The sequence below is a fragment of the Xenopus laevis genome, chromosome 7L (genome assembly GCF_017654675.1).
Source record: "Xenopus laevis strain J_2021 chromosome 7L, Xenopus_laevis_v10.1, whole genome shotgun sequence".
NCBI lineage: Eukaryota > Metazoa > Chordata > Amphibia > Anura > Pipidae > Xenopus > Xenopus laevis.
In genome coordinates, this window is record NC_054383.1 from 86,337,980 (window position 1) to 86,349,296 (window position 11,317).

An 11,317-nucleotide genomic window follows, 5' to 3' on the forward strand; every position below is an offset into this window, starting at 1 on the left:
TCCTATACCTGTACAAGTCTACCATAATATATACTATACATCAAATAATAAATAATGTGGGGTCTGTTTGAGCCAGGGAATACTTTGAATCTCAGTCTGGACCATCTGAGATTTTTTTTGCTATACCATTTTTTGTTGTCCTTTCTCATACCGATTGGGTTATTTTGTTCTGTTGAGAGCAGTTAAGTTTTAAAAAAGCAGCTTGTCAGAATGTACTATTTTTATTATCTAGTCAATAAATACAATTAACCAATGGTAGCCACACTAGAGTAGCTACTTATGGTACATTTTCTCTTAGTAGTCAGTCAAATTACAAATTAAAATAAATATCACCTTCCTGTTTTAAGAATAGCGCCATTCCCTCTACAATACATGATCATGTTTGCAGCCTAGTTATTGACGAAGGCTAATGGCAAGGCCCATCATGCAGAGAACAGTGATATTTTTAGTGGCAATGTTAGGGAGGAACAGTATAATAAACACAATTGTATTGTCCATAACTGTTTGTTATATTGATTTTTGCAGCAATGCCACATTCACAGAGCACCCCAGTCATGGGCAGCAGCAACTCATCTACCAAAGTGCTGTACTTTACTGACCGCTCTCTGACACCCTTCATGGTCACTATACCAAAGAGGTAATGGTAAATACAATATTAAGCTATATGCTACATACAGAACTTCAGGGTAATTGTTGTTTGTAAAATTATATGAAAGCAAAGGTGCTACTGAATAAACAGCTGTATGACATTGTAAACAAAAATCCTAAAATGTCCTATGCTTCACTTGTATCTTTTATCTCCTAAAAATAACCCATAATAGCTGACCCTTCACTTATCATACTAAACCCTATAACAAACCAATTACAGACCCTGTAGATGTAGAAAAAAAAACATGGGTGTGGAAAAATTAAAGAACCTAATGTCACAACATTATTAAACTCTTGCCGGCTATAGATTGTAAATGCTATAGTGCCATCTCTCTGCCATCGCCTTGATTTATGCTGTGCTGCACATTTACAACAAGTATGTGATGCTGAAATATCGAAAAGTGAGTTCTGACAGGAAAGCCCCTCAGAGCCAACAAAGAAAATACTTGCTGTTAACACAAAGTATGGCAAGTGTATCTAAAAAGAAGGTTCAGAAAACTACCCGGCCTATACTTTGGAGCTGACTATGATTTATAACATGCTCACCTAGGGCTTTACCAAGTCTTCAAATCCTTCACAGTAATTTCTGCCCCGAGTTCAGGGGTCCAGTTGAAGCTCTTTACTTTTGACCAAGTTTGGATGGAAATGGCAGAAAGTAAGATGTTAGCATTACACTAGCCATCTTGTCCAACTGCCAGGGCTCCTTTTCGTAGTAAACCAGTCTTTATACTTAATAATCCTGTTAGGCAGACTTTTGTTAGCACTTTATCTCTTAAAGGAACAGTTCAGTGTGAAAAGACAAAATGAAAAAATCTTTCTAATACAGTTACTTAGCCAAAAATGTGATCTATAACGGCTGGATTGACTAGATGTCTAACATAATAGTCACACCACTACTTCCTGCTTATCAGCTCTCTAACTCTGAGTTTTTTTTAAGGGGGGCCACATGGGATATAAATGTTCAGTGAGTTTGCAATTGATCCTTAGCATGCAGCTCAGATTCAAAAGCAACAGTTATGACCCATGTGCCCCTCCATCAAGTCAATGATTGGTTACTGCCTTGTAACCAATCAGTGGAAACCAAGAGAGCTGCAAAGCAGGAGGTAATGTCCTTTCTATTATGTTAGACATCCAGTCACTCCAGCCTTTATACATTACATTTTTAGCTAACTAACTATATTGAAAACATGTTTTATTTTGCACAGCCTATTTATTTACGCAGTTCTTATTTTTATACTGAACAATTAAAAGAGGAGAAGGACACTGGTTGTCTGATCTCCTTTCAAGTAATATACTGAGATAGGCAAATCACCCTCAGTTAATTGTTATAACTGAATGTTCTCACTCCATAGGTTAGGTGAGGTGACACTGAGGGACTTCAGGGCGGCTATTGGTCGAGAGGGAAGTCACAGATACCACTTCAAGGCTTTGGATCCTGAATTTGGAACAGTGAAAGAAGAGGTAAAAACCGAAATGCAGAAATTCCTTGCTCCAGAATCCTATTAATATTTTGAAGTTGAATAAATGGACAATGCTGTGTGTCTTGAAAATAATTTTTGATAGTAATGTCTCATGGAACAAAGTGCAAGGTACCCTAATCATGAAAATCCTCAAGTAGGTTTAAATATTTTCAAAGATGCAAAGTTGTTTGCTCAGCATAGTTGTGTTAGTGGCATGGGTAGAAAGCATACTGCCCCATGCTGCTGTCATTTATTTAAACAATTTATTTATTGTTTATTTCTGTTTTCTTTCTGACAAACAACAAAAGCTCTGCCTTGCTTAATAACAGGAATTCTAGATGTTCACGCAAGATCAGGATCAGTTACCCTTTACCCATATACTACACTGCTGCTTGTAATAAGTGACTGATTTACCAAGGAATGTGAAAGACATTAGGATGCCTAAAGAAAGTACCATAAACAAATTAAATGAATGTATGGCCAATGGCACACATACCATTCACTCTGCTGGGCAATATTAGCATAAAAACAGCAAATACCTCTTTGATGCTTGTCATTTACTTGTCATTATCAATTTTTGGCAAAAAAAACCACTATCCAGTTAGGAGTGGTGACAGGTTTTTTCTATTAATGTAAATGACAGCGTTCACTGACAAGTTTTAGGTGTTTTTATGTTGGGTGAAATATGTGAGTAAGGAAAAAACAAATTTACTAGTCCTCTATACCTGCTGTTAACTTTTTTGCTCTGCCCAGGAATGCCTTACAGTTGCTTGGATCAGCAGTCAGATAGCATTAGAGATAGAGGTCTCTTGAAAGAAAGTCTATTTTAAGGATATCTTCTATTTTAAATTGCAACCAAGTTAACATTATTCCCTATAAATTCTACAACATGTGGGATAAAAATGTGAAACTGCCTTCCTCTCACTGCATGACTTAGGTATTCAGTGTGATTGAGCTTGCAGGGACTGATGGTACAGTTAAATAATTTAAAGCAAATTAAGTTCAGCCATCCATGTATTGCTGCTTGGTATTACAGTACAGTTATGGGATCTGTTATCCGGAAACCTGTTATCCAGAAAGTTCTGAATTACAGAAAGGTCATCTCTCATAGACCCCCATTGTATCCAAATAATTCAGATTTTTTTAAAAATATTTCCCTTTTCTCTGTAATAATAAAACAGTATCTTGTACTTGATCCCAACTAAGATATAATGAATCTTTATTGGAAGCAAAACCAGCCTATTGTGTTTATTTAATGTTTACGTGATTTTCTTGCAGACTTAATGCAGGATCCAAACTATGGAAAGATCTCTTATCCGGAAAACCACAGGTCCTGAGCATTCTGGATAACAGGTCCCATACCTTTAATACTGTGCTGTTTTAATATAGCTGAATGCCGCAGCTATACTTCCTTGTTTTGTGACGAAAAGTCACATGATTTTAAGGATTCGGATTCAGTTTGGCCAGGCACAAGGATTCGGCCGAATCCTGCTGAAAATTGCTGAATCCTGGCCGCACACCGAACTGAATCCTGGATTCAGTGCATCCCTAAATTAAAGTAATCACAATGTGTGTTGACATGTTCATATGTGTGTATGTTTATTAAAGGGGTTGTTCACCTTTGAGATAACTTTTGATATGATGTAGAGAGTGATATTCTGAAGGTTTTTGAGTTATTTAGCATTTTATTCAGCACTCTTCAGTTTGCATTTTAAGCAATTTAGTAACTAGGGCCCAAATTACCCTTGCAACCATGCATTGATTTGAATAAGAGACTTAAATATGATTAGGAGAGAGTCTGAGTAGTAATTAAATAAAATAATAAGGAAAGCCAATTGAAAAGTTGCTTAGAATTGGTTGTTCTATAACATAATAAAAGTTACCTTGAAGGTGAACCACCCCTTTAATACTTTGTAATGTACATATACACATAATAGCAGTATGGTAACCTCCCCTTTATGGGACAATAAAATGTTATGGTTCAGTTCCAACTCTTGCTTTCTTTCCCCAGGTATTTCATGATGATGATATTATTCCAGGCTGGGAAGGTAAAATAGTAGCCTGGGTGGAAGAAGATCACGGGAGTATCTGAATGACATTGATCATTTGGGAGTACAATGAGAAACTCCATGATACGGGTCTGGATAATTTATCACACTGCCAATTGAGGATTCTGCAGGCACCAAAAAGAAATGAACTAAGCTGATACACAGTTCCAGCTGAAGGGAGCTGTATCCTAACTAGTTGCTGGGGATGCTTTTAATGCATCAGACTGGACAGTAGACATACGGGATAGCTGAAATGACATTATTTCTTTATGTGGTCCTTGCCTTGTGGATGCCAGCAGCCTTATAATGTATGAAATATGTGATAGAGAGTGTTCAGTATTTTTTTATAAAAGAAACAGTGTGCTAAACTTAGTCTTGCAGCTACAGCAGGACAATATGTAAAAGAACCCTCAAGGTTAGACAATCCTTAGTTTAAATGGAAAATGCCACATTTGACCCAATCTAAGGGTAGGACTAGACAGACTCTTTCAGCGCGATCCGGCTCTCTGCGACAAAATGCATGCGACGGAAATAAAGTAAGAGAAATATCTGATGAAGTCGCATCGTTGATCCAACGCGACACGACTGTCGGATGCAGACGCTGCACACTGTGTCGTCATCCGACAGTTGTGTCGTGTCGGATCAACGATGCGACTTCATCAGATATTTCTATCTCTTACTTTATTTCCATTGCATTCGTTTTGTCGCAGCGCGTCGGATCGCGACGAAAACGTCTGTGTAGTCCTACCCTTAGATTCGGTCAAATGTGGCATTTTCCATTTAAACAAGCAGTCTGCATTACATTGGCTGGAACACCGAAACATAAATTCTACAGCATAGGCCACTCAGATGCTGTACAATTTAATCTATGGTACAAAAATGGGTATTCATCCTGTGCCTGCACGTCTCACAAAATATGGTGTTGGGGCTTAAAGTTTAATGCTAACCATACACATATTAGAGGTCACTGGAAAGAAATAGAGACAGATAAACTAAAATGTTGAGTTTAAACATTTTGCATTTATTCTGCCTTAAATGCCAAGTAACACCAGGAAAATAAAAATAAAATGACATAAAACCATTTAATTTACATATAATGTTTACATTTTACATGTGTGCTTTTGTAGATTCACTATCATTTCTAGCAAGCATTATATTTTGTATTTGAAAATCTCTGAGGCAGTAAATATGTATTTTTTAAGGTTCCACTGAACTAAATAGAAGGTGGGGCTTTGTTTCAGCAACAGATAAAAGGTGGCTGAACACAGCAGAGCTGTTAAGAAATATAAATGACAATATAAACTAGGGCTTCATCTTTAGGGTGACTGCACTATTGTTGTCTGCTCTAGAGAGAGGGTGTCCAAATACCTTTGTATTGAAGTCAGTTTGATTCTCAAGCATTTTGTGACAAACAACAGAGGCAACAAAATGAATGGCACACATATCCATTGTGTAGCAGTTAATACATAGAATAGCTTCCCATTCATTGTAATGACAGTTGCCTGGACCCTTGCATGGGCACTTGAGGGTGCAGCAATGGTTTTACCAGGTCCATGAGATCATTACAACGAATGCAAAGCAGTTTTTAGGATTTTCTTGCATGCCAGAGCCAGAGAGAGCTACGATATGCTCAGGTTACAAAACATCCACAATTGCTGTGTGTGCCATGACCCTTAAAGAAAAAATATATGGAAAAATAACAATTAATATTCAAAATAATAAATAAACTAATAGTTTTAATTTTTGGTGTTACTGGATGTTTAAGGCAAATGACAGATGCACCAGTGCCCATATTAATGTATGGCAAACACTGTTGTCACAGGCAGGCTCTGTAGTCCTGACAACCAGATAACATTTTTAGTTGCAAGCTGAAAAGCAAGGCTAATCATTTTAGAACACTTTACAAAATAAGTTCATCTATAACATTGGAAATGTTAAATCAAAGGCAAACATTGTGATCTAAATCATTCAGCTAATAACAAGCTGGTCAAGCCTATGCTTTAAAGTGAAATACAAAATAGAGCAACTAGAAATTTTAAACTGAGAAAATTTCAGCAGTATTTCTCATGTCTTACACTGCTTAGTGATTAAATTTGCTACTAGTTGAGTACAATGATGTATTATATTGAGGAGGGCACGGTATGCACTGCACCATCACTAGGTATAAGTACTAAATGTATTGATAGATAAGGGGTTTTGCACCCCTTAGCCCACCAGCAAGTGTGTCTATGTAATGGTAAATAATCCTTCTTATATATTTCTTCTTGACCCAGTTCCACTATACTCTGTTTCTACAACTTCCCTTCCCTGAATAATATATAGATGCACTTTCAGTTGTTACAGATGCTTCAGGTTCAGGACTGGCTATTCTTTGAATAAATACAGTATCTAAGATGTAAATTTATCAGCACCCAACCCCTGATTTTATTTCAACTTACATTTGTTGGATAAAAGAGTTGTAATTTCTTGATCAAAGCTATGTCTTGATGTGGCTCTATATTTAATATGCAATAATGCATATTGAAAATGGCCGAATTTTAATTCTATGGGTTCTGGGCCTTCTAAATTTCAGTCTCTTTGAATATTGGCAGTAATAGCCTAAAAGTGCACGGTGTTAACGCAAATATTTTGATCCTTCTGCTTTTATGCAAACTACCTCTCTTAACCGCTGCTAATAATCATAAAAAATCATCTGCCCTAAATTGTCACTTCACTCCTACATTACTTGTCAGTGTCCCCGCCCACAAACAGTAGCTCCTTGTTATTATTTGCTTTATTATTTTCAAATGTAACCTTCTTCTGAACTGCTTTTACAACACAATCTTCTTGTTTACTTAGGGCTGACGTGTCGGGTGTCCAGAAGATAAAGGAAGTGAATGAGAAATCGCAGGTATAAACTACATATATCTGGATGAAGACACAGCGTGCAGCATTTTCATCGGACGGTCGTGTATATATATATATATATATATATATATATATATATATATATATATATATATATATGTAGTTTTTACCTTTATCTTCTGGACATCCGACATGTGAAATGCATGCCATTGCATGACGACGGATCGCTCCTTGGCACGCTGTGGAGTTCAGCCCTAACAGAGTCTCTGTGAATCTTTGACCTTGCTTTTTTTAAAAGCCCCTGCAGTTACTTCAGTATTCCATAACATTCTCACATTTCTACCAAAAGAATTTATATTCATTCCCAATTCATGTGCTTACAACAGATAAAGCCTTGCTTGTGTAAATATTAGGTGGGTTATTTACTAAAACTCGATTTTTTTTCTGATCAAGGTTTTTTGGGCAAAAACTCGAGATTTATTATCCCCCGAAACTGCTAAAAGACCGGATATGAAAATCCGCCATCTCAAACCTGCTGAGGTCATGTAGAAGTCAATGGCAGGTGTCCCTTTTACAATTTGAAGATATCAAGATCTACACTGGGTTTCTTCCGATAAATTTGTGGTTTGTGTGAAAAATCAAGTGATTGAGGCGTCATCTGGAAAATTAGTACTTTTTGAGTCTTCACTCGATTTTATCGAGTCTTCACTAGATTTTCTAGTCTTTTCCCGTCCTGACTTTTTAGAGTTATTTTATTGATAAAAAAGATAAAATTGTGCGACGGAGTTTGGTTGAGCTTGGTTTAAAATAAAAAGTGAGATAAATTTGAGTTTTAGTAAATAACCCCCTAAATATCATAATCATTAATATACCATGGAAGGTCTATTGAGCCTTATGAAGAGCAATTTTAATGGATTTATTATTATAGGCTAAAGTGTTAGTTTGCCTTAACCTTAAATATATATATATATTCTCTGTTTAGTTTTGGAAATGAGACAAAACAGGGAAAAAAATCTGCAATATTCCACTGAAAATAATAAGATGGTACTTTATTTTTACATTATCTTTATCGTAGATAACCTTTCTTTTAGAATGAAAATGACAAATCAGCTTTGTATAGGTTAAGAACAAATCTATACTCTCAAATTGGCTGTTCATCAGCAGCATAAACAGCTTCACGTCCACAAATTCATGGATAGTGCTCAAAAGTTCAGATTTGAACTGCCTTGTGTTCTTGATCCTCATAGAAAAAAAACATATCAAATTGAATACATTGTTATCAGGTCTGGCTATACAGATGGAGGTCTGCAGGTTAGATGCAGCTCTCCAAGTCAATTCAATGCCCCCCTAGGCCCTATAGACCTCTTTATAAGACAGAGTGATTCTACTTTCATTTCAGTGGTTTACATGTTGTATATGGGATTACTGGCCCTCTGCATGACAAAAGTTGGACAGGGCTGTTTACAAGGACTACAATATAAAAAGCTATCAAGCATTGTGTTATATGGAGACTTTATACATAGAATTTGTCTACACTTCTGAACTTTGTCTGTTGTTAAAGGTGAATTTGTATATATATCAAAAACAAAGAAACACAGAACACTGGGTAAAAAAATCATGCCATTTTCTGTATGTAAGTTGTATGCACAATTACAGTTCATTGTATGAATTTAGAATGCTTCTTTTTTGCAATGATTTGTATACCTCTGGCTGGAAACAGATTCATTTTTTTGTGGTGTCCTAGTTGTTCGACAATGTAATTATTTAAACAGAATATTGTTTTTTTTTTAAATTTGTGCCTATTTTTACACTGGTACCACATCTTTCTATTGTCCAATTCATCTCACACGAAAATATAACAATATTGTTTTGGTGTTTCCTATGCTGTGCTTAAACGAGGCTTCAAGTTCCAATTCAAAATAGTTTGTTTATTTTATTATTTAAAGAAAGAAATTGGTTTTAATCCAACAATTGTACATAAAGAGTATATGTTTTGTGGCCTGTCCTATGTACATAAACAGTGATGTTTTACCAGTCTTGTGTTGCCTGAATTATTTTATGTTTCTGCCAAAATGATTTATAAATTAATAAATTATTTTGTTATGGACACATAATTGTTCTATGTTTGCTAGCAGATATCTTTGAAACTGTGGAAATAAGTGTAACTTTAACTCTTCACTTAGGGGGTTATTTATCAGAGGTCGAATTTTGGAGTTATGTGAGCTTTTTTAAACCTCAAACAAACTCACAACTCGAATGGTTTCTAATTTAAGAAAAAACGTGAATGGAAAAATCTCAAATCAGCAAGTTCGGGGGTTAACAACCCGAAAACTTAAAATTCGAAAACATCATGAAGGCTATTAACATCTTCTACAGCTCAAGGGACTTCTGCCATTGACTCCTACATGACCTTGACAGGTTTTAAACGGTGTATATCTCGGATTCGAGCTATTTCTAGGGTGACTGGTCGGTGTATAATAAATCTCGAAAAGTTTTTTTTAACCTGAAAAATAGAATTTTGACTCAAAAATAACCTCGACTTTTTTGTTGAAGATACAACTCCAACCTTAATAAATAACTCCCTTGAACTGACTTTTACAAATCATTTTAGTTAAGGATCACATCAACATTTTTTCCTACACTCCAGTTGGGGGAAACAAAAGAATTTCTTAAAGAACCCCTCAGTGAGTACTAAACCATCTACCCATCATTTGCTTTCCCTTGATGTCGAATGGAATTTTATATCTAGAACTTTTTCTTCAGTTAGTGGGTTTTTGACAATTGTAGCCTTACAGATCATTTGTTTTTTTTAGATGAGGTCAGTGACCCCCATTTGAAAGTTGGAAAGAATCAGAAGAAAAAGGTAAATAATTCAAACACTATAAAAAATGAAGGCCAATTGAAAAGTTGCTTAGAATTATCTGTTCTATAACATACTAAAAGTTAGCTTAAAGGGGTGGTTCACCTTTAAAGGAGAAGGAAAGGCTTTGTACACTTGGGGGTGCCAAATGTTAGGCACCTGCAAGTAATTGTATTAACCTGAAAACTGCACTGGCCCGGGGTTATACCTGTGAGCACCACGGAGTGATCCTCTTCCGGCTTCTTCTTTCTTAAAATTTCCTGGGGAAGACGCATGCGCAGTTGAACGAAATAGCTGACTTTTTAGTTAAAATTTGGCTTTTCCTTTGACTGCGCATGTGCAGCCACACAAAGAAAGAAGAAGACAGAAGAGGATCGCTCCGTGGTGATAACTGGTGTAACCCCAGGCCGGTGCAGTTTTCTGCTGATAGGAGCACCAGCCCGGGGTTTCAGGTAAGTCAATACAATCACTTGGGGGTGCCTAACATTTGCCACACCCAAGTGCACAAAGCCTTTCCTTCTCTTTTAATTTAACTTGTAGTATGTGAAAGAATGGCTAATTCTATATAACTTTTCAAGTGGTCTTCATTTTTTCTTTTAAATAGTTTTTGAATTATTTACTCTTTATACCTTTTAAATGGGGGTCATTGACCCCATCTAAACGCAAATGCTCAGTAAGGCTACATATGTATTGTTATTGCTACTTTTTATTACTCATCTTTCTATTCAGACCCTCTCCCATTCATATTGCAGTCTCTTATTCAAATCAATGCATGGTTGCTAGGGTAATTTTGACCCTAGCAACCAGACTGCTAAAACTGCAAACTGGAGAGTTGCTGAATAAAAAGCTAAGTAACTCAAAAAACACAAATACAAAAAGGAAACCAAATGCAAATAGTCTCAGAATATAACTCTCTACATCATACTAAAAGTTAATTTAAAGGTGACCCACCCCGTTCAGTCAGAGCAACAGAAACACAGGGCAATTCATCTGAAACTGCAGCAGTGCTAAAGAACATAAGCTGCAGACTGAATTCATTTGTGTATTTGTTTTAAACTTAGAATTAGATGCCAAAACACAAGAATTTCAGGCATCAGTGTGAGCATCTGCCACAGCCATTCCGCTAAGGAAAAAATTCCATTGAGTGCAATCATTGTCAACGTTCATTTGTCATTGTGACTGGTGCTTCGGTTTCACAAGGAACAACGCCTTCTGAACTCCGCTCATGTGGTCACCTTGTCTCTGTAACCTCGTTGCCAGGAGCTACTGTCAATCACTGTCACACCTCTGCCCCGCCCCTCGCCCCACAGCAACTGCTTCTCCCAACCCGTCTACACTAACAACAGAGAACGCTGGAGGGCAGTGCAGAGAATTATGGGAAGTTTTAAAGATAAATATACTTTTCGCCATCTTTCTACTCATTAAAATATTTAATACTGTCCCACAGACTTTAT

At 36.4% G+C, this 11,317-nt stretch overlaps 1 protein-coding gene across 3 annotated transcripts in view; it reads left to right on the forward strand.

Moving 5' to 3' along the window:
- dixdc1.L (DIX domain containing 1 L homeolog) overlaps positions 1 to 4,696 on the forward strand; it is a 66,912-nt gene extending 62,216 nt beyond the window's left edge. For all 3 annotated transcript variants that reach the window (XM_018225919.2, XM_018225918.2, XM_018225920.2), the window contains 3 exons: positions 526 to 637; positions 2,001 to 2,109; positions 4,120 to 4,696. In XM_018225919.2, coding sequence (XP_018081408.1) covers positions 526 to 637; positions 2,001 to 2,109; positions 4,120 to 4,200 — 302 coding nt within the window. In that variant the 3' untranslated portion in view covers positions 4,201 to 4,696. The remainder of the gene's footprint in view (positions 1 to 525; positions 638 to 2,000; positions 2,110 to 4,119) is intronic.
- Positions 4,697 to 11,317: the final 6,621 nt, after the last annotated feature.